The following is a 25,318-nucleotide window of genomic DNA, read 5'->3' as shown; positions in this document are numbered from 1 at the left end:
TGATGGCAAGAGAAAGGAACAAAGAACTAGAAAAACAACCAGAAAACAATCAATAAAATGACAGTAAGTACATATCTATCAATAATTACTTTAAATGCAAATGGACTAAATTCTCCAAAAAAAAAAGACACAGCGTGGCTGAATGGATAAAAAACAAGATACCAATCCATCCGTCCAGGAGGCCTGAGGGCAGGAAGAGGGCAGGGAGAGCAGTGCCATTGTGTTGGCTGCCCTGAGGTAGGAATTTGGTCCCCAGCCTTGACCCCAAAGTCGGGCCCCATAGGAGTTGTTTGGGACACCACTGGGACTTGCAAGTTCCCCTCAGGGACGAAATTATAAGAAAAAAAAAACTGGAAAAAACCCCAAGAAACAAACAGGCTAACAACATGCTACTAAACAACGAATGGGTCAAAGAAGAAAACAGACAGGGAAAAAAAATATTGAGGCAAATGAAAAAGAAAACAACAGTCCAAAACAATGGGATTCAACAAAAGAGGTTCTAACAGGGAAGTTTACAGTGATACAGGTCCACCTCAAGAAACAAGAAAAACCTCAAATGAATAATTTTATACCTAAAGGAACTAGAAAAAGAACAAAGCCTAAAGTTCATAAAGGAAGGGAATAATAAAGATCAGAGTGGAAATAAATGGGATAGAAAGTTAAAAAAAAAGTAAAAAAGATCAATTAAACTAAGAGCTGGTTCTTTGAAAAGAAATACTAAATTGAACAACCTTGAGCCAGACTCATCAAGAGAAAAAAGAGCCCAAATCAATAAAATCAGAAATAAGAGAAGTTACAACTGATGACACAGAAACACAAAGGATCATAAGATACTACTATGAACAATTACATGCTAATGAAGGGGACAACCCAGAAGAAATGGATAAATTCCTAAAACCACACAATCTTTCAAAAACTGAATCAAGAAGAAACAGAAAATGTGAACAGACCAATTACTAGTTAATAAAATTGAACCAGTAATCGAAAAACTCCTCTCAAACAAAAGTCCAGGACCAGATGGTTTCACAGGCAAATTCTATCAAACATTAATAACTATCCTCAAACTGTTGCAAAAAACTGAAGAATTTGGAACATGCTGAAAGTTTTTCTATAAGGCCAACATTACCTGATACCAAAACCAAAGACAACACAAAAAGAGACAATTATAGGCTAATATGCTTAATGAACACAGATGCAAAAATCCTGAACAAAATATTAGTAAACTAAATTCAGCAATACATTAAAAGGATCATATACCATGATCAAGTGGGATTTATTCCAGGATTGCAAGGATGTTTCAATATTTGCAAATTAATCAATGTGATATACCATATTAACAAAAAGGATAAAAAGTATTATCATCTCAATAGATGCAGAGAAAGCATTTGATAACATTCAATATCTGTTTAAGATAAAAACTCTCAACAAACTGGGTTTAGAGGGAACATAACATACCTCAACATAATAAAGCTCATATATGAAAAACCTACAGCTAACATCAGATGCAATGGTGAAGAGCTGAAAGCTAAAATCAGAAACAAGACAAGGATGCCCACTCCTGTCACTTTCATTTGACATAATATTGGGAATCCCAGCCACGGTAATAAAGGGAAAAACCAAATAGGTAAGGAAGAGGTAAAGCTGTTGCCATTTGCAGATGACATACTACATATAGAAAACCCTGAAGAATCCACCAAAAACTATTAGAACTAAAATAAATTTGGTAAAGTTGTAGGATACAAAATTAATATGCATATATCTGCTGTATTTCCTGATACTAATAATGAATTATCAGAAAGAGAAATTAAGAAAACAATCCCATTTAAAACTGTACCAAAAATAATAAGATACCTAGGAATAAATTTAACCAATGAGGTGAAAGACCTACTCTGAAAATCTTAAGAAACTGATAAAAGAAACTGAAGATGATACAAATGGAAAGATATTCCATGCACATGGATTGAAAGAATATTGTTAAAATGCCCATAATACCCACTACCCCCAAACAATCTACAGATTCATTGCAATTCCAATCACAATACCAGTGTCATTTTTCACAGAACTAGAACAAATAATCTTAAAATTTGTATGGAGCCACTAAAGACCCCAGTCAAAGCAATCTCAAGAAAGAAGAACAAAGCTGAAAGTAATATGCTCCCTGATTTGAAACTATACTACAAAGCTGTAGTAATCAAAACAGTATTGTACTATGGTACTGGCACAAAAACAGACACAGAGATAAATGAACAGAATACAGAAATAAACCCATATTTATATGTTCAGTTAATCTTTGACAAAGGAGGCAAGAATATACAATGGGGAAGACAATGTCTTTAATAATTGCTGTTGGGAAAACTGGACAAGTGCATGCAAAAGAATGAAACTGGACCACTTTCTTACACCATATATAAAAACAAACTCAAAATGGATAAATCTGGACCTAAATGTAGGACCAGAAATCATAAAACTCCAAAAGAAAACATAGACAGTAAACTCTTAAACATTGGTCTTAACAGTATATTTTTTTGATCTGTCTCTTCAGGAAAGGGCAACAAAAATGAAAATAAACAAATGAGACTATATCAAACTAAAAAGGTTTTGCACAGTGCAGGAAACCACCAACAAAATGAAAAGGCACCATACTGAATGGGAGAAGATATTTGCAAATGATACAACTGGTAAGGGGTTATTATCCAAACTATGTAAAGAACTCACACAACTCAGTATCAGAGAAATAAATAATCCAGTTAAAAAAAGGGCAGAGGATATGGATAGATATTCCTCCAAAGAAGACATATAGATGGCCAATAGACACATGAAAAAATGCTCATCATCAGGGAAATAGTAATCAAAATAACAATGAGATTTACACCTGTCAGAATGGTTATTACCAAAAAGAGAGGAAACAGCAATTGCTGGCGAGGGTGCAGATAAAAGGGAACCATCGTACTCTATCGTGTGGGAATGCAAAAAGGTGATGTTACTATGGAAAACAGTATAGAGTGTCCTCAAAAAATTAAAAATAGAACTAACATATGAGCTAGAAATTATACTTCTGGATATTTATCCACAGAAAACAAAACACTAATTTGAAAAGATATATGCACCCCAAGTTCATTGCAACGTTTTTTACTATAGCCAAGATACGTAAGCAACCTAAGTGCTCATCAACAGATGAATGGTTAAAGATGTGGGGTGTGTGTTTGTGTGTCTGTGTGTATACATACATACAATGGAATATTACTCAGGACATACAAAAGAATGAAATCCTGTCATTTGCAACATGTATGGACTCAGAAGATATGATGCTAAGTCAAATAAGTCAGACAGAGAAATACAAATAGCATATGATTTCACTTATATGTCGAATCTAAAAAACAAAAGAAATGAACAAACAAAACAGAAACAGACTCATAGATACAGATAATCTGGTGGTGAGGGTTGAAGGAAAAGTATGTACCTTTTCACCCCCATTCCCCTGTTTTGAATGGGGGTGAAAAGGTACATACTTCTGGTTGTAAAATAAGACAGGCAGATACAATGTATAGCATAGGGAATACAGTGCATAATATTGTAAAACTTTGTATGGTGACAGATGGTAACAGATTTATGATGGTGATCAGTTCCTAATGTATACAAATGTTGAATCACTGTGTTGTACACCTGAAACTAATATAATATTGTATGTCAACTACACTTCAATTAAAAAAAAAACAAAACAAAGCCTAAATAAAAACAAAATATGTTTGGCATTCTGAACTCCCACTAGAAATTGAAGCTCCAAGTCCATAAAAAATGAGCAAATTCCAGAGTGAGATTGGAAACACTAGGACTGACAACTGGATAACAAGAAATGACTTTACCCTACAGAGTTTGTTCTGACACCTTTATTTTTCACTAAAGTAGAAGATAGTGTTTAAATGATGGAATTGGGAAGGAAGAAATAAGGGATAAATGATCATCAAACCACTTCAAACCTAAGATTCTTTGCTATGCAAGCTATAATATGAGGCAGCAAGATAAATACAACCAAGGAATTTTCTGTAAGAAAATAAAATGCTCCATGACATCTAACTACTATTCATTTTTTCAAACAAATTAAAGGTGACAGTGAAGCCTAAAAACATGTTACCCTACTCCACGTTCAGTTGCAATCTACGTCTTTTTTATCTAGTGTAATTCATTAAAGCATTCCACCAACCCTATTAAGCACCAATAATGTGATTTTACAATGCTATTTATTTTAAATTAATTTAAAATATGGAATGAAAAGTTTTTTTCCCCCTAAGAAGCTTGTTAATTAAACATCTTATAGAGTTGAATCATAATACACTAATACAAAAATCATCTATATATGTACAAATAACTGGAATCAGTCTGAAAACTTGTACTCTTTAGGTAAATATAAAGTCCCATTTGGAAAATGACCAAATCTCAAAAGAAGTTCTTCAATATCACTTAAAAAGATTCTCAGATTCCAGTTTTTAAAATGTTATTTATTTCATGCCTTATTAAATAGGTAAAAGTGGTATACTTAATTAAAACAATTCAAAGCAAAGTTGAAATGATCTTTATTTCCAATGAGAGAATAAGGACTGGAAAACTGAAAACAAATTCTTGTTTGAAACTATGATGATATTAATAAAAATGTTAGTAATTAAAGGAAACTGGATCCTAGACAGTTTAATCCTTGATTTTTAAAAAAAGTGTTTTTTATACCTTGGTGGCTATCTTTTTTAAAAATTCTAAATATTTCTGGTTAGATCGCTTTCTAAAAATCATTCAGTTTCTTTTTCTTCTCCCAAGGAGCAAAAAAAGTGCTATGTTTCCACAAATGTGGGAAGTGAGGAGTAAGATTATATCAAACGAAGGCATGTTTTAGCCCATCACTCAACTAATTACACATCTGACAATCAGTTATTTGCAGAACTTTAAAAATTGAAAGGAGCCTGAGGGATCTTTTCATCTAATTTTCTCACGTTAGGTAAGCAATTTTAGTGTCAGAAAAATATGACCTATATTACAGTACTAAAGAGAATTAGGAGAATAAACAATTTAAAGTCAAAGGATTCAAGATGTTTCTATTATATATCACAATAATGTGGAGGTATCGGCCTGTAGTAGGAGAACTCTGTTATGCACTGAAACAATTTGCACTGTAACCCTCCTTAATCTACGTAGCGAGCAAGCACTTATAGACACAGGAGAACATGAAGGACTTGAAATGCTTTCTCAGTAAGCCCTCAGACTTCTGTGAAGCCCAGGGAATTTTCTACAGTCAGTCTGGTGACTGAACCAGGAATTTAGGATCTATATTTTTAATGATTCCACAACTGAACTGGAAGAGTTAACCATCAACAGCCTTTGAAAAAGCTAATAGGGTTCCTTGACTTAACATATGAAAAGACTCAAGAAGTCTTTAAGTTTATAAGCAGGAAAAAAAAAAAATCTTGAGCATCCTTCCATACTTCTATTTTTATTGGTAGGAGGCTGTTTTCTGCTTTCCTTTCAGTTCTAGGTATCACTAACATGTGTTTGTTATGAGTGACCACACTGACGTGTCTGTCCATCACCCACCCTACCATCACTCAGTTCAGAGACCTGTGAGATCAAGTTAGTGTCTAATTCATGTTTCCCTTTACAACTTTCACGTGATTGATGGGGGTATAATATTTATTGAAAGGAGGGAATATTTATTGAAAGAGAGGGAAGGTGAGAGGGAGGAAGACAGGGAGAGAGGCACTGTCTAGGGACCTGAGTAGTAAATGGGGAATGAAGTTTGAGTTCTGGACCTGTCTCAAACTTGAATAACTTGGAAGAAACTGATGTGGGAAACAAAGGCAGAAGAAATATGATTAAATTGCCTTCCTACCTACAGCCCACTGACAAGTCCTTGAAACAGGCAGAGTGACATTCCTCCAGGGACTCAACTGCCTCAGTGTTACTACTTTGCTAAGGGCAAAAGGCAATCCTAGCTTGATCCTCCCCCTCCCCTCCCCCGGATCCTGTAAGTCTACGTTAACATATAAAATTTCCTTTGGAAACTTCCTTTCTCTCTAATATCTCTAAACCCCCGCCCCCTGCCTCCCGCCAAGATACGTGTTGGCAATCATCCCCCAAGCACATGGCCCACCGATATACATCTGAAGGGTCTCATGACTAAGGTTTTATTAGACGGTAATAAATGACCTTTTCCCCACAATAGCTAGTTCCCCCAAGGTCCTGGAAACCTGGCTTCCAACACTCCTTAGAGACTTACGCGATCCCTAACCCCTGCCCAACTTGAAAGTATGTAACGGGCCACTCCTCGTGACCCCAGTGCCGCTCTTCCTGCCCACGGGTCCTGTCCCCGAGCTTTAATAAAACCACCTTTTCGCACCAAAGACATCTCAAGAATTCTTTCTTGGCCACTGGCTTCGAACCCTATCGTCTTTCCTACATCAAAACCACAAAGTACTGCATCATCTCTTCATGTGGGGACAAAAAAAAATCCTTCAGGAATAAACTATTTACTGGGCATTTGAATGAGAATTGTGTTTTTAAAGAGAAATCTTCAGAGCACAGCCTATATGTCTTAAGCCCCAGCAACCAGGTGTGTTTCTAGCTATAGTGTCTTTTTATAAATTTATAGTCTTTTTTAGAATTGCGATTATTTCTGGAATATCTCTTATATGATGGCCACATTTCTCTGCTGGACTACATCATTCATCTAAATTATGACTAGTGAAAACTTGGATATTATCATCATTCTCCCAAGGAAACACTAGGCTTCAAAGCCTAGTTAACTTTTTCTCTCATGCATTTTCCATTGTTTTAGAGAATGAGAGAAGTCCAGACAGCCTTTTCAAAGTGTGAAAGGGCACAGAGCCAGCAGTTTCATGAAAGGAAATAAAAATGCTCTGAGCATACAGGAAAGCTTTTTGCTCTCAGGGATAAGCTGGCTCCTGGCACTATGGTATTTGTCTTATCAGCCCCAGACTGACCGCCATCATCACAGTCAAAAGACTTAAATCATCAGTGTCTTTCTTCTGCCTGGGGTCCAGGCTCACTCCTGATGCCACTTATACTTCAAACACTGCAAAAACAAAAACAAAAAACAACTCTCTTCCAATCAGATGTAAAAAACCTTATAAGCAGCTGGAACAAAACTCTCTTCCAAGTAACCCAAGGAATGAAGAAAACATCTTGCTACAAGCACAGAGACTTCCTAGGATATTGTGACAGCAAACTAAATTTTTAGATAATGAATTAATTTTTCACCTTTGAAGACCTGGTGAAGACAAATATAGTCAGGTTTGAATGGCTGTTTCTAGACCTTTGAGATAAAAGACATTATTAGAAGATTCTCAACAGCCTGGTCTGGAGAATGCAATAATCAAGTAATTAATGCCATGTATTAACCAGCAACCTACACCCATTTCTCTTAACTGTTCCATCAATCACCTGACAATTTATTTTAAGAGTAACATAGTTCAGTTTTGTCACCACCAGACCTGCAACAGAAATACCGTCATAAAGCTTACAAAAAATACTTTCAAGAAAAAGGCACAGACTAGCAAGGTCAGGCACAAAGCCCATGATAGAAACCAACAGAGAACTTTTGAAGCTCTGTGATAGCAAAGGCTTGTCTAAGCCTTTAGCTAGCAGATGACTCATTCTCAGTTAACAAATGGATATGAATTAATATCTGAATATGAACAATGATGGATCATCAAGACCAACAAGAATTTACTCATTTTATCATCAATTCATAGCAATTTCAATATTTTAAAGCATATATAAACTGTGTTATAGTAAAGTGATAATATTAGAATCCTCTGTAATGAACACTTTATATTCCAATAATAATAATCATTAATAGGGTATACATTTCTTAGGCATGAGCTTGCCTGGGTTCAGGGATACTGCAAGTATGAAAACCAAACAACGATAGGAGTATACTGTTACTTAGCTGGAAGACAGACAAAACCACTCTATCATAAATGCCCTATTTTGGTGTACCTAAGAGAATTCTAGAAACTGGAATCAGTTATTCACCCAACTTTATTCCATTTATCCTATGTTTTGTCCACCTATACATTTGGTTTATATATCACTAGTCATTCATTGCATAAGACTGGTCTTCTCATCTACATTGTAACCCTAAGCTTTTTTAGGGGGTAGACACCATGTTTCTTTCTGATATAGCTCCCAATATGACATTTTATAAATGGTTCTGAAATTACTATTGTGATACTCTGTGGATTTACTTTTTGCTTGAAAGTTAGAGACAAATGTGACTAAGTGATATTAAGCAAGGGGACCAGAAAGGGAAATGAGGTGGTCAGGAAGACTGTGTGTAACCTGAAGCAGCAAAACAAGAACTTTGGATAATGTCAGAAATTGTCTAGGGGAAAAGAAGAAAGAAAAAGGACTTATTTTACTTTAGAGAGAAATCAGTAACAGGAAAGAAAAGAGATTCAATAGAAATGAGTTAGAAACCGGGGATGTTATTGGTAAAAGTCACAGAAAGGGAGTAGCAGAAAAGGGGGAGTGGAAGGAAGATCAAAGTGGAAGCTATAAAATCAGTCCTCTTCAAAGTAGTTGTCTATATACTTTCTGCCTGTATGTCTTTTTTTTTTTTTTAAAGATTTATTTATTTATTTGAGGGGGGTGCAGGGGCAGAGGGAGAGGGAAGGGGAGAGAGAGAATCTCAAGCAGACTTCCAGCTCAGCATGACCTGAGGAGGGGTTTGATCTCATCACCCTGAGATCATGACCCGAGCAGAAACCAAGAGTTGGATGTTCAACAGACTGTGCTATCCAGATGCCCCATTTGCCTGTATGTCTTTAATTCTCAGTCCATTTTGGCTTCCATACCCGCCACTCTGCTGAAACTGCTTTATCAATAATTTCCTTGTTTGTAAATTCAAGTGACACTTTCCAATTTCTGTCTTACTTTAACTATCTTACAACATGGAATGCTGTTACCATCTCTTGACATCTGTAGTATCTCATCTCTCTGTCTCTCTCTGTTTTGTTCTTGGCTCTCTCTGGTTATAATGTTTAGGTTCCTCAGGCTCCTTCACTGTCTATTACTCTTAGAAAACATATGAAGTGTGTGTGGTCCACTGGTTCTATCCTCCATCTTCTCCTCACTCTACTCAGAGTGACATAACTTATTCCAATGGCTGAAATCATTAACTATTTTTTTGATGGTTTCTCCAAATCTGTATTTCTAGGTTCCCTCCTCAGCTCTAGATCTGAATATCCATAACTGTTTCTTGGACATATCCATTTATTATTCCAAAGACACCTTGAATTCAACACTACAAACTGAACTCTCTAGTTAGACTATGTTTCTCCCTTTCTGTTATCCCTACTATAGTTCAAGCTAATCTGGTCTCTGTCTCTGATTGAATCTGACTCCAATCCTCTCTATCCTATAGTCAGACTGATCTTTCTAAAATATATATTTGATCATGTCATATCCCATTTACACTCTGATAGCTCCACATTGCTCTAAGATAAAATCTCAACTCTTGAACATAATTTTATAAGCTCTTCCATCTGCTTTGGATACCCTTTATACTCCACCCTTTATAGCTCCTCAAATGTGTTGTGGTCTCTCACAGTTAGGCATCCACACAGGTTTCTCCCTGTCCCAATCCTCTGTATGACTAACTTCTATTTGTCTTTTAAATGTAGGCTTAAATATCACTTACTTCATGAATTCTTTCACAATCTTCCTTTCTCTTCCTGAGGCTCAGTTAAGTGTTTCCATTACCATACTTTTTGTAGCATGTATCAAACTGCATTCAGATAGTTTGTTTTGTTTTTGTTTTTTTGATCTCTTCAGAGTATAAGCTTCTTTAGGAACTGTATCTTGCTCAGAATCATGTCACCAGTGTATAGCACTTTGAAAAACTGGCATAGTCCTAATCTAATAGATGTATTCACTATGGATTTTCTTCCTAGTATGGCCCTCTGTATCGGAATGGTAGTTTCTTTGCCAAAGTTCAGCTGATAAAGGATGCTTGGGTTACTTTTAAGTGTCCATCCAGGAGTCATGAAATGGTTGGAATGTTGACATTTTCATGGTTTTTCATGGTTTATGAGAACAATAAGGAAGAATAATTGAAAATGGGTCCATGTTAGAAAATCTCAAAAGTTAGTTACTCTACTTATAGAAGATGATTAGAGATAGCCTCATATTTCAGTAAAACAGTAGCTGGAGCCAGGGGAGTACAATGAGAGAGAAGGTAACCATTAGTTCTTACCAAAGCAGGAGGCTAAAGGGAAAGAAAATAAGCTATTGCACACTTGCTATGTATTAGCCAAAAGTAAGTTGAATCTGGTTGAGGATGTAAAGTTAACTAGTCATTTCTGGCTGAATGATCACTGAAGTAAGCTGTCTTAATATGTTTGCTAACCCATTTCTTACCTCTTTGATGTGTGACGCTTGGATTGAGAAATGATTATTCTCTTAGATATTAGATAAAAAAGCAGCGCTCTGTAAGGATGTATTTTTTTAAATACAGGAATAGTCATGAGAGGGTTATAAACACACAGGCAGGATTATAAACTTTAGAGGCATTAGATATTTATTAACTCTTCAATTTCTTATAGCAGTCACTGAAAACCTTTGGGATAAGCCTCTTTGGTTGGGATGGAAGTAGGGAAGGAGGCTGAATGAATGGAGACTGAGAGGATTCAGAGCTCTTTCTCAGTATAATTTAAGCTATGCCTCGAATGACTTTTTTTTCTTTTGAAGGGGGAGGTGACTTATTATTCTTCATTCTTAATGAGGAAATACTAACTGCATTGTTCCATATGGGTAAAAATCATTAGGCTATTTCATAGTTGGGAAATCTTGATGAAAGGCTTAAATGTAAATGATGAGCATCTGATAATGGAATGAGCACCTAAATATATCGTTATTTAACTGGGAGAGGGGTTTTGTGTGTGTGTGTGTGTGTGTGTGTGTGTGTGTGTGTGTGTGTATGTGTTTATAATAAAGGGAAGGTGGGCTTTAAAGAAGTGAATTGCCAGTCATTATGATCTCTTTAGATTATTTACTTCATTAATTTATCAAGGGAGTAGAGGCCCTGTGTCCTGTCTTACGCAATACTATCCCCTCACCCACTCTACCCCCTGCTGTACCTTTAGGAGTGCCAAGATACTAGAAGTCATGATGTGGTAGGGAGCAGTGACAGAGCATCTGCCCACCTGAGAAAAATGGAAGGGACCCAGTACAGAACAATTACTGGAAGTCTTTGGACAGGAACCTTTAATGCTGAGAAATTTATATGGGGTGAAAGGCATGAAAAAAAGAATGGTGGGCAATCTAATTTTGGAGCTCTAATACAAACTGATGCTGAAGATTCAAAGTTCACAAAGTTATTCCCTTGTCAATATTTAGCCCTTTTTTTTCAGTATCCAGATGAGTCAAACTCAATCCAATTCACTTAACTGAAGGAGAGGGCAAGATAAGAAAAGCTGGTAACTTGGAAACAGCATCTCTCTTTGCATTGCCTCTGTCAAATGTTGAATGCAAGAGCATTTTTCTCTCTCCCCAGGCTCACTCTGGGATGGAGTGGGTAGAAATCCTGTGGCTCCGTATTCAATGGAATGGTTTTGCCAAAGACAGCCATGCCCTTTACAGAGATTTCAGAGAAAATGAAAAAGTAAGCCAAGAGAATAGGATTTCTGCTGGGGAAACAGCTGTGTTATGTGAAATTTAATTTCAAAGGGTTGTTTCCTGCAGAGACAAAGCTAGCTGTAAGGACCAATGTGGGCCCAGCATGTACACACATGCTGCTTTGGCAGAGGCCAAGGTGGTTGACTTATAAATTAGAAGCTGTGCTGGCTCCATAGGGAAATAAAGACAGTACAAGATAAACTGACCATGTAAGAGCATGGATAATCTAATATCAATGACAGTCTCCATTTCTCTTGTTTTCTCAGTTAAAATAATGTGTCAATTTTAGGAGGATGCTGCAAATTCTTTGTAATCTTTGGATTTCAGCTAACTCCACACCTTTTTCTGAAAAGGTGACTTATCAACAAAGAGAATTCTGGTCCAAGGTGAAGCATCCCATGCTCTAACATTCCTCACCTAATCTATCACAAAAGGAAGAAAATAAAAGGGTTTGTGTAAGAAATGGTCCTTCCCAATGTAAACATCTGAAAAAAAGCTCCAATAAAGAATAGAACAGGGGAGAATTATAAAAGTGTTCCTTACAAAGCTGCTCTGATAATATGCAAAATATTGATATAGAATATAATAAAATGTACTTGAAGTCCTTCTTTGGACTGGGAGGACTCCTAAGGAAGGGGGGTTTTTAAAGCAAATCGTTCTTTCCATTTTATTATATAGAGCAGTATTATAATATTTGAGATGTTTAAAATAAAAATAAATCAAAATTATTTCTCATTAGTGATACCTCCATTCCAAAGCATTTTAGTACATCTGTGTTACATCTGTGTTACATGGGTGCCATCATACAGGGGATGCTATCTGATTCAGTATTGTAGATGTTATATCAAAGGAAGGACTCTTTCCGAGAGAAAAACACTTGTGAAAAGGCAGCTATAGACACGAACAGACATTTTTCCAAAGAAGACATTCAAATGGCCAACAGACACATGAAAAAGTGCTCAACATCACTCCGCATCAGGGAAATCCAAATCAAAACCTCAATGAGATACCACCTCACACCAGTCAGAATGGCTAAAACTAACAAGTCAGGAAACGACAGATGTTGGCGGGGATGTGGAGAAAGGGGAACCCTCCTACACTGTTGGTGGGAATGCAAGCTGGTGCAGCCACTCTGGAAAACAGTATGGAGGTTCCTCAAACAGTTGAAAATAGAGCTACCATACGACCCAGCAATTGCACTACTGGGTATTTACCCCAAAGATACAAATGTAGTGATCCAAAGGGGTATGTGTACCCCGATGTTTATAGCAGCAATGTCCACAATAGCCAAACTATGGAAAGAGCCAAGATGTCCATCGACAGATGAATGGATAAAGAAGAATGTGGTGTATATATACAATAGAATATTATGCAGCCATCAAAAGGAATGAGATCTTGCCATTTGCAATGAGACGGATGGAACTGGAGGGTATTATGCTGAGCGAAATAAGTCAATCAGAGAAAGACATGTATCATATGACCTCACTGATATGAGGAATTCTTAATCCCAGGAAACAAACTGAGGGTTGCTGGAGTGGTGGGGGGTGGGAGGGATGGGGTGGCTGGGTGATAGACATTGGGGAGAGCATGTGCTATGGTGAGCGCTGTGAATTGTGTTAAGACTGTTGAATCACAGATCTGTACTTCTGAAACAAATAATACATTATATGTTAAGAAAAAAAAAAAAGAAGAAGATAGCAGGAAGGGAAAAGTGAAGGGGGGGAAATCGGAGGGGGAGACGAACCATGAGAGACGATGGACTCCGAGAAACAAACTGAGGGTTCTAGAGGGGAGGGCAGTGGGGGGATGCATTAGCTTGGTGATGGGTATTAAAGAGGGCACGTACTGCATGGAGCACTGGGTGTTATATGCAAACAATGGATCATGGAATACTACCTCAAAAACTAATGATGTAATGTATGGTGATTAACATAACTTAATAAAAGAAAAAGAGGAAAAAAAAGGATATTAAATGTGTAAAGGCATGTGTTTGTACACTAAAAACAAAAAGTTCAAAAAGAATGGGAAATTTCTCTTCAAATATCCAAATACCAATAATTAATGTGGTGAGAAGAAGCTGTGATGAGACAAATACTGTCATAAATAACTGCAAGAAGAACCAGGGAATGAATGTTGGTTTGGCCTCCTCAGAAGGAATTTAGAGTTATGTCTCAATAATTTTAAGCAGTTCCAATCCTGTCCCTGTGACCGGTGACAGTACCACGAATTTATCTTCAGGATATAAATAGACATGTGCATAAATACACACAACATTATTTATAACTGAAAATCAACTGAAATGAGGGTACGTCTGAAAATGGGAAAAAGATGAAGTTATGGTAAACCTATTTAATGGAAAATATACTGTAAGCAATTAAATATGAATGCTTTTATAAACTTTATTAAGGAGAGAAGGAAAAAAATAAAACCATATGACTTATCATATCACAGTCACCAGATACCAGATTGACCAAAAAATATGCTTCTGAAAAAATTTTAATTTAAGAATGCTTATGATACTAAGTAAAGTAAAAAGAAAATGATGCCAAAACTATTTATCATAGTCCAAGTAGATTTAAAAATATTTTCCTAGGAGTGATGTCAGCAAGATGGCAAAATAAAAAGTCTCAGTTCTTGTTCCCCTACATTAACACAATTTAGCCATGATATATTCATCAAAATCCCTTTATGATAATGTTAGAATGCAGTTAAGAGGTTGCAGTACTATAGGACAAAAAAAGTCAAGAAGAACCATATTGAAATGGGTAAGAAGAACAATTTCACTTTACCTGTGTCAGCCCCTCTCTGAAACTGCCATAGGTCAGCACTGCAAGAAAATACCCTGGCCCTTGACTACTCCCTCATGGTAAAGTGAAGAGTGGAGAATACCTCTAATGTTCTGGTTTTTTGGAAGGTTGCTGAAGGAATGGTTTCTGTATTGCCTCACTCAGAATTCTGAGTGAATCAGCATAGATTGGATACCTGGAGGTTGCTGAAATTAAAGGAAAGGAGGTTGCTGCAGCCAGCATGGCTTGGTGAGACTGGGAGAAAATTGCACAACCTAAGGCTTCCCTCTCAAGAGGGAGATACAGGGATGGAGTGTGTATCTGGCATTCTTATCAGAGGGCTGCCAAGGGAAATGGTATTTATCTTGTCTGACTTGGGGCATTGATGGGAGCTGGCATACTCTGGATGTCTCTCAGAAGAAGAGAGAGCTGAATGGCTTGCTGCTGTAAAACCAGAGCAATTGCACTTCTAGAAATAAACATGAGAGAGCAAAAATTACAAGCTCTTGAAAAAGAAGAATGCAAGATTGTCTACCTGAGAAACTGCATGCAGAGGCATAGAGAAGTTGCAGCCCTCAAAAAAGTTTCAAAGCTCCCCAGAAAATTAGCCAAGCAGATTGGTAAGGGTCTTCCCTATATGAAAATGGTTTGTAAAGACAGAGAGGTAACTTTAGATGTGCAGATCCCAATACAAAGTTATCAGACAACTGAAGAAACAAGTAGATAAGGCCTGATTAGAAAATCAAAATAAACCTCCAGAAACCAACCCTAAATAAGGAGAGGTATATAAATTATCTGATTAAAAAATTCAAATTAACCATCATAAAGATGCTCAATGTGCTCAAGAAAATGATGTGTGCACAAAATGAGAATATTAACAAAGAGATACAAAATATAAAAAGGAACTAAACAGAAATTCTGGAGCTAAATAAGAGAATAACTAAACTAAAAAAAAAAAAAATCACTAGAAGGGTTCAACAGCAGACTTGAGCAAGAAGAAAGGATAAGCGAACTTGAAGACAGGCAACTTGAAATAATTCAGTCAAAGAAATACAAAGAAAAAAAAAGAATGAAAAAGAGTGAAGAAAGCCTAAGGGACCTAATGGACACCATCCACTGGACTAAAATACACATTATCAGAATCCCAGAAGGAGAAGAGAGAAAGGGGCAGAAAGCTTACAGAGAGAAATAATGGCCAAAAACTTCCCAAATCAGTAAAGAAATGGACATCTAGATCCAAGAAGCCCTAAAGTCTCAAATCTAGATAAACTCACAGACAACTACAACAAGACACATCATAATCAAATATTCAAAAGTCAAAGATGAAGAAAAGTCTGCAAGTAGCAAAAGAGTGACTTGTAATTTACCTGGAATCCCTTAAGACTCTCAAAGGACTTCTCAGCAAAAACTTTGCAGGTCAGGAGAAAATAGGATGATATATCCGGAATGGTGGGAAACAACCTGCAAACCAACAGTACTATATCCAACAAATTAGTCCTTTAAAAAATGAAGAAGAGATAAAGATTTTCCCACATAAACAAAAACTGAGGGACTTTGCTACTGCTAGACCTGCCTTACTAGAAGTGTAATGAAAACAAAACAAGAATTTGAAATGAAAGGATGTGAAACTGCAACATGAAAGCACATGGAAGTATAAATATCACTGGTAAAGGCAAATATGACAAATAAGAGAAAAATAAAATACTGTAGCAGTGGTGTGCAAATCACATATAACTATAGCACAGAAGTTAAAAGAGAAATGTGTCAAGAATAACTATAAACACAAAAATTTGTTAAAAGAATTCTGACATCAATATCATAAATTGTGCATGTTGTGGTAGGCAGTGAAAGCGTATGTGTTTTTGTACGTGATTGAACAATGTTAAGTTGTTGCCAGCTTAAAAGAGACTGTTAGAACTATAAAACATTTTATGTAAGCCTCATGGTAACCACAAAGAAAATATGTACAGAAGATACACAAAAAAAATGAGAAAGCAATAAAAACATGTTTCTACAAAATATCAATAAAATGCACAGGAAGACATTGACAGAGGAAAAAAGTGTCAAAAGGCTACAAAAGAGACAATTTACAAAATGCTAATATTAAGTCCTGCGCTGTTAATAATTAAATGTAAATGGATTAGACTCTCCAACCAAAATACAGAGGGTCTCAATGGATAATAAAACAACACCTAGCTATTTGCTGTCTGTAAGAGGCTCACTTTATATTTAAAGGTGTATTTCTGTTTAGAGCAGAAATAAATGAAATAGAAACCAGAAAAACAATAGCAAAAAAAAAATCAACAAAACATAGAATTGTTTTTTGTTTTTGTTTTTTTTTAAAGTAGCCTCCACGATCAGTGTGGAGCCCAACGTGGGGCTTTAAGCCATGACCCTGGGATCACGATCTGAGCTGAGGTCAATAGTCGGATGCTTTAACCAATTGAACTACCCAGGCACCCCAAGAATTTTTTTTTTTAGATTAATAAAACCGACAGTCCTTTAACTACACTACAAATATAAGAAACAACTATGAACAAATTGGACAGCCTAGAAGAAAGGGATAAATTCCTAGAAAAATACAATCTGCCAAAACTGAATCATATAATTAATAGAAAATCAAAACAGATCTGTATCTAGTAAGCAGATTAAATCAGTAATCAAAACCCTCCCCAATGAAGAAAAGTCTAGGACCACATGGCTTACTCATAAATTCTTTTAAAGAGTCTATTTATTTTTTTAAAGATTTTATTTATTTATTTGAGAGAGAGAAAGAAAGACTGCAAGCCAGAGAGCAAGCACGAGCAGGGTGGAGGGGCAGAGGGAGAGGGAGAAGTAGACTCCCCATTGAGCAGCGAGCCCAATGCAGGGCTCGATCCTAGGACCCTGGGATCATGACCTGAGCTGAAGGCAGACACTTAACTGACTGAGCCACCCAGGTACCCTAAAGAAGAGCTTCAAAGAAGAAATAATGCCAATCCTTCTCAAGTTCTTCCCAAAAATTGAGGAGGGAACACTTTAACTCTCTTTATGAGGCCAGCATTATCCTGATACCAAAACCAGAAAAAGATACACAAGAAAACTACAGGTCAATATCCCTGAAGAATATAGATGTAAAAATCCTCAACAAAATACCAGCAAACCAAATCCAACACTACATCAAAAGGAGCACACACTGTGACCAAGTGAGAACTATTCCTTGGATACAAAGATAATTCAATATATGAAAATCAATTAATGTGATAAATCATATTAACAGAACAAAGGTTATAAGCCACATGATTATCTCAATAGATGCAGAAAAAGCATTTAATAAACATTCAAGACTTTTTAATGATAATATTCAACAAAGAATAAAAGGAAATTACCTTACTATAATAAAAGTCATATATGAAAAGCTCACAGCTTACACTATATTCAATGGTGAAAAACCGAATGTTTTTCTTCTAAGAAAAGAAATATGACAAGGAAGCTCACTCTCACCTCTTCTATTCAATATAGTACTGAAGTCCTAGCCAGAATGGGTGAGAAAAAGAAATAAAAGGCTTCCAGACTGGAAAGGAAAAAGTAGCACTGTCTGTTCACAGATGTCATGACCTTACACATAGAAAACTTTACAAAGATTCCACACACACACACACCAAAAAAACCCTGTTAGAACTAAGAAACTTATTTAGCAACACTGCAGGATAAAAAATTGACATGTAAAAATCAGTTGTATTTCTATATACTAATAATGAATAATCTTGAAAGGAAATTAAGAAGACACTTCCACTTATAATAGCATCAAAAATAATAAAATACTTAAGAATAAATTTAATGAAGGAGGGGAAAAACTTATACACTGAAAAAAGAAAACATTGCTAAAAGAAATTAAAGACACAAATAAATGGAAAGGCATCTCATGTTCATGGATTTGAAGACAATACTGTTAAAATGTTTATACCTCCCAAAGTCATCTACAGATTCAATATAATACCTATCAAAATCCCAATGGCGTTTTTTACAGAAATAGAAAACTCACCCTGAGATTCATATGGAACAAGAAAGGATCCTGAATACTCAAAACAATCTTGAGAAAGAACAAATTTAGAGACCTCACACTTCCTGATTTCAAAATACATTACAAAGCTACAGTAATTAAAACATTATAATATTGGCATAAGGACAGACATACTATGCATATACAGTAAACTGATTTCCACAGAGGGCCAACAGTACACAAGGGGGAAAAGATAATTCCTTCAATAAACAGTACTAGGAAAATGGGTATCCACATGCGAAAGAATGAAATTTCATCCTTACACTCTACACAAAAGTTAACTCAAAATAGATTAAAGGCTCAAATGTAGACTTGACACTATAAAACTAGAAGAAAACATAGGGGAAAAGCTTGTTGGCACTGACACTGGCTATGATTTCTTGGATGTGATACTAAAAGCACAGGCAACAGAAGCAAAAATAGACAAGTGAGACTATACAAAAGTAAAAGGCTTCTGTACAGCAAAGGAAACAAGGGAATGCAAAGGCTACCTACAGAATGGGAGAAAATATCTGAAAACTATATATATGATAAGGGATTAATATCCAAAATACATAAGGAATTCCTATAACTCAACAGCAAAAAAACAAAAGAAAAATAAGGGTAAAGGACTTGAATAGACATTTCTACAAAGACAACACTCATATAGCCAACTGGTATTGAAAAGATGCTTGACATCACTAATCATCAGGAAAATGTAAATCAAAACTACAATGAGATATCACCTCACACCTGTTAGGATGGCCATTATTAAAAACAAAACAAAACAAAAAACAAAACAAAACAAAACAACAGAGAATAAGAAGCGCTGACATGCATGTGGAGAAATTGGAACTCCTGGACACTGTTGGTGGGAACTGAAAATAATTCAGCCACTATGGAAAACAGTATAGACATTCTTCACAAAATAAACAGAACTACCATATGATCCAGCGATCCCACTTTTGTGTTATCAATGGGAATTGAATCAGGATATCAAAAAGAGATATGCACTCCATGTTTACTTCAGCATTATTTACAATGACCAAGAGGTGGAAACAACATAAATATCTATGGATGAATGAATGAAAAAAGAAAATGAAGTAAAAAATAGAATATTATTTAGCCATAAAAAAGAAGGAAATTCTGTCGTAGGCTACAACACGGATGAACCTTCATCACATTATGTTAAATGAAATCAGCCAGTCACTGAAGGACAAATACTACTTGTTTCCACTTACATGAAATAGCCAAACTCATAGAAACAGAAGGTAGAATGGTGGTTGCCAGGGGTTGGGGAGAGGGGGGAGTGAGAGAATTGCTGTTCACTTGGAATTGTTCGTCATGCAAGATGGAAAATTCTAGAGATCTACTGTACAACACTGTGCTGATAGTTAATACTATCTACTGTGTACTTAGAAATTAATTGAGGGTTATATGTTTTTGACCACAGTTAAAAAATTAAGACTTTTCCTATCAGTCATCATTGAGGACAATGTTGTTACTGCCTTGCTGCCTATTTGCCTGAATTCCAAGCTGCCCTTCACAGTTAGAGCTGGAATCCTATTTGGCCCTGGGAAGCAGTGGACCTCATTCCAGTCAACACACAAATTTCCCATGTTCACACACACAGAGCTAGGGAGGTGGAAGCTCCAGGATTACCCTTCAAAGGCCAGAACATACAAACTTGACCCCAAACAGGTTCCCAGATTCTGGGATTAGAAGAAAGGATCTGGGCAGGAAATGGTCTGGTTAAAAACTTACTCAGATAATTTGGATTAAGTACCAATGCTTCAGGACTTGAATGAAATGTGTTTCTAGATTTAGGTAAGATCTAAATGAAGGCAAATAATTAAGTGAAGATATACCATTACATAGCATTAGTGAAGGAGATAAATGAAGGCTCTAACTAATCTATAGTATAAATAACCATTGAAACAAGTGCTGCCACAGGTCTGTACCTACATAGACCATTTGCAGTCTGACTTATCAACCTCTATTCAAAATTTCTAACTGAACACAAATGGAACACAGCTCAATATTTATATTTATATTTAATATATACTATAACACATATATCAAAATATTTTATGTATAAAATACTTTATATAATATACAATTACATATATATAATTTCTAAAATAATTTTTTAACCAGAAACAAAAAAAAACCTAAAAAAGAATTTAGACATCAATTAAATAATCTTTTGGGTGTTTGATGTAGTCTCTTTGTACAAAGTAAATATTTTCTGGATACCTTGTCAAATCATTTCATAAAGTTTTGTGAGCTTCATTTTTTAATTTATGTTTACCTTTTGCAAGTAAAGGACTGTTCCCTTTAGTACAGCATAAAAAGTTTTCCATCCTCGCTTTCCTCTTGGAGCTAGAAAGGGGAAAAAAAATGGAAAATTTTATTTGACAGAAAATAGCATTTTAGAAATAATCAAAATGATCAACATGGTGATCATGTTTCAATGTTCCTGGTTTATTAACTTCCAAAATTAATAATGAGAACTAAAATTTCCTTGAGACTTATAAAACTGAAGCACAGAAAGTAATCCGCTCATGGTCATACAACTAGGAGGAGAAGCAGGAATCTGAACCCAGGCAGCATGGCTCTAGAGACATGACTTAAGGACTGGGAAAGCAAAGAGGCATTCTGGAAGTATACATTAATCTAAGAGAAAGCTTAAAAGGCTCATGTACCAGATTACTTATAGCTCTGTCAAAGTTTCTAGAAATCATTAAAATCTCAGAATATAAAAGAACTCCTCTTGGCATTTCCCCCACACACCCACCAGCTGGATTATAACTTTAGTTATTATTATTCCTATGGCAATCTGTGATACCTCAGTTGCAGATCCTGCCACACTGTAACAATATTTTTGTTGAGGTGTCTCTTTCAGGAGATTACGAATGACCTGAGAGCAGGTACCCTTCATTTTTATAATTCACAGTACCTGGCACCATGTAAGGCAGACATTAGGTACCGTCATAAAAATTCTCCAAATTAAGTTTCTTTCAGAAGTCTTTACATTCTTTTTGTTTGTATTTTCTGGGAGTAAAAGGTGGAATTTCTCTATTGATTTATGTATACTTTTACAGACTGTCCTAAAACAAAAGCACAGATTAGCAAAAACAGTTTACTATTTAATCTTAATTAAAATATGTAACTGGAAAATGTTATGGTATATCTGAATGCCATTTTTCTAAACATGTCTATCCAAATAGGTAGGGAGGACCACTTATTCCTTTATCAACTATTTGGCTGCCTTTATGCTGTCTTAACTTGGATACCTGATTGAATTAGGAAATATATTATTCTTTTTTTTTTTTTTTTTTTAAAGATTTTATTTATTTATTCATGAGAGACAGAGAGAGAGAGAGAGAGAGAGAGAGGGAGAGGCAGAGGGAGAAGCAGGCTCCCAAGGAGCAGGGAGCCCGATGCGGGACTCGATCCCAGGACCCTGGGATCATGACCTGAGCCGAAGGCAGACGCTTAACCATCTGAGCCACCCAGGCGCCCAGGAAATATATTATTCTTAAGCAAATCCTTTAAATCTTCTTTGACTGAAGACTCAAGAATCCTTAGGGTTGGTAACTGTGTGAATATCCCCCTGCAGAACACAGATGCCCCTGCCAACACCATACTGATATATCCACCTGGCAAAAAAGGACTCAAAACATCCACTCGGCAGGTTTCCAGGGGAAATTACAAAAAAAAAAAAAAAATCAATCCATCTGTTTTCACTTCACTATGCAAGGTTTAAAAGTATGTACTCAAAAATAAATGATCAACAACAGTACACAATTATCTCCTTTGTAAAGAGAACCACAGATCATTATATATATATAAATATATATATATGATAAATATTGACTGCATTGTTCAATAGGTGTCTAATTCTGATACAGTTGATGTGAGAATAGTGCACACAGAAGTGACCACAGGCTGCAGGAGCCATGGCACAACAGGACCAAAGACAGCATGGTGTGCTGAAGGCACCTGACTAGAAAACAGACCAGCTGGTTTCTAGTCCTGTCTTTAAACCACCTCACCCAAAACCCCTGAGTAACTCCTGACCACTGACCAAATGCACCAACTTTTCAAAACTTCAGATGCTTCATTTAAAAACATGGATAATTTACCTAAGTTAAGGCAAACCACTAGCTAATGGTGGAAAGTAATTTAGAGAAAACCCTTTCTTTTTTGTTTCTCTCTCTCTCTTTTTTTTTTTTTTTTTGCTTTCTTCCATCACCTTTAATCCCCATTACCCATTTCACCCAACCCCACCCAAATCATCTCTGGTAACCATCAGTTAGTTCTCTATATTTAAGAGTCTGTTTCTTGGTTTGTCTTTTTTCCTTTGTTATTTGTTTGTTTCTTAAATTCCACATATGAGTGAAATCATATGGTATTTATCTTTTTCTGACTGACTTATTTGGCTTAGCATCACACTCTGATCCATCCATGTTGTTGCAAATGACAAGGTTTCAGTCTTTTTTTTATGGCTGAGTAATATTTGTTTGTGTGTGTGTCTGTAACACACCATTTCTTTACCCCTTCATCTACTGAAGGACAGTTGGGCTGCTTCCATAATTTGGAAATTATAAATAATGCTGCAATAAACATGGGGATGCATGTGTGCCTCTGACTTAGTGTTTTTGTATTTTTTGGGTAAATACCCAGTAGTGTGATTACTGGGTATTTAGGGTAGTTCTATTTTTAATTTTTTAAGAAATCTCCATACTGTTTCCACAGTAGCTGCACTAGTTTGCATTCTCACCAAAAGTGCATCAGGGTACCTTTTTCTCCATATACTTGCCAATACTTGTTCTTTCTTGAGTTTTTGATTTTAGCCATTCTGACAAGTGTGAGGTAATATCTCACAGTGGTTTTGATTTGCACTTCCCTGATGATGACTGATGTTGAGCATCTTTTCATGTGTCTATTGGCCATCTGGATGTCTTCTTGGGAGAAATGTCTGTTCATGTCTTCTGCCCATTTTTTAATTGGGTTGTTTATTGGGTGTTGAATAAGTTCCTTGTATATTTTGGATACTAACCCTTTATCAGATATGCCATTTGCAAATTTCTTCTCCCATTCCACAGGTTGCCTTTTAGTTTTGTTGACAGTTTCCTTCTCTGTGCAGACACTTTTAATTTAGTAGTCAAAACTGTTCATTTTTGTTATTTCCCCTGCCTCAAGAGAAATATCTAGGAAAATATTGATTGCTACACCTGATGTCAAAGAAGTTACTGCCTGTGCTCTCTTCTAGGATTTTTATGGTTTCAGGTCTCACATTTTAGGTCTTTAAGCCATTTTGGCTTTACTTTTGTGTATGGTGAAAAAAAATGGTCCAGTTTCATTCTTTTGCATGCTGCTGTCCAGTTTTCCTAACACCATTTGTTGAACAGACTTTTCCCCATTGCACATGCTTTCCTCCTTTTTCAAAGATTAATTGATCATGTAGTTGTGTGTTTATTTCTGTGTATCCTATTGTTCCATTAATCTATGTGTCTATTTTTGTGTCAGTACCATACTGTTCTCATTACTGGAATTCTGATGCCTCCACCTTTTCTTTTTTAAAATTGCTTTGGCTATTCAGGGTCTTTTGTGGTTCCATACAAATTTTAGGATTGTTTGATCCAGTTCTGTGAAAACTGCTGTTGGTATTTTGATAGGGATTTGCATTAAATCTGTAGATTGCTTTGGGTAGTATAAGACATTTTAATAATATTTGTTCTTCCAATCCATGAGCATGGAAGGTCTTTCCATTTCTTTGTGTGGTCTTGGATTTCTTTTACATCTTTAGTTACGTTTATTCCTAGGTATTTTATTATTTTTGGTGCAACTGTAAATGGGATTGTTTTCTTAATTTCTTTCTGCTGGTTCATCAATAGTGTATAGAAATGAAACAGATTTCTGTACATTGATTTTGTATCCTGCAACTTTACTGAATTTATTTATCAGTTCTAATAGCTTTTGGGTGGAGTCTTTAGGGTTTTCTATGTAGTCTTATGTCATCTGCAAATACTGAAAGTTTTACTTCTTCCTTAATGTTTTAGATGCCTTTTATTTCTTTTTGTTGTTTGACTGCTGTGGCTAGGACTTCCAGCCTTTGTTGACTAAAAGTGGTGAAAGTGGACATCCTTGTCTTATTCCTCACATAGGGGAAATGCTCTCAATTTTTTCCCATTGACTATGATGTGGGATTTTCATGTAAGGTCTTTATATGTTGAGGTATGTTCCCTCTAAACCTATCTTGTTGAGGGCCTTTTTAAAAATCATGAATGGATGTTATACTTTGTCAAATGTTTTTTATGTATCTATTGAAATGATCATATGGATTTTATCCTTTCTTTAATTGATATATCACATTGATTGACTTGCAAATATTGAACCATCCTTCCATCCTGGGAATAAATCCCACTTGATCTTGTTGATTTTTTTTAATGTATTGTTGGATTTGGCTTGCTAGTATTTTGTTGAGGATTTCTGCATCTATGTTCATCAGAGATACTGGCCTGTAATTTTGTTTTTTGTGGTGTCTTCATTTGGTTTTATCAGGCTAATGCTGGTCTCATAGAATGAATTTGAAGCTTTCCTTCTTCAACTATTTTTTTGGAATAGATTGAGAAAAATAGGTGTTAACTCTTCCTTATATATCATCATGATAAGTACTCTTTAATCCCCTTGCCCTGTTTGTTTCCCCTATTGAACCACCCCACCCCCACTCCAGTAAGCATCAGTTTGTTCTCTATAGTTAAGAATTTGTTCCTTGCAAAAGAAGAAGATAACAGGAGAGGAAGAAAAGGGGAGTATGTCAGAG

At 35.9% G+C, this 25,318-nt stretch overlaps 1 protein-coding gene across 16 annotated transcripts in view; it reads right to left on the bottom strand.

Annotated features, from left to right (window-relative positions):
- PSD3 (pleckstrin and Sec7 domain containing 3) overlaps positions 1 to 25,318 on the bottom strand; it is a 706,817-nt gene that overhangs the window by 79,246 nt on the left and 602,253 nt on the right. For all 16 annotated transcript variants that reach the window (XM_073902616.1, XM_025886232.2, XM_073902618.1 and 13 more), the window contains one exon: positions 20,798 to 20,868. In XM_073902616.1, coding sequence (XP_073758717.1) covers positions 20,798 to 20,868 — 71 coding nt within the window. The remainder of the gene's footprint in view (positions 1 to 20,797; positions 20,869 to 25,318) is intronic.

This window comes from Callorhinus ursinus, unplaced genomic scaffold, assembly GCF_003265705.2.
Source record: "Callorhinus ursinus isolate GAN/ISIS: 27379988/994484 unplaced genomic scaffold, GSC_fseal_2.0 scaffold17, whole genome shotgun sequence".
In the NCBI taxonomy this organism is placed as follows: Eukaryota; Metazoa; Chordata; class Mammalia; order Carnivora; family Otariidae; genus Callorhinus; species Callorhinus ursinus.
Note: the sequence above shows the minus strand (reverse complement) of the source record. Positions and strands in the feature narration are given on the sequence as shown.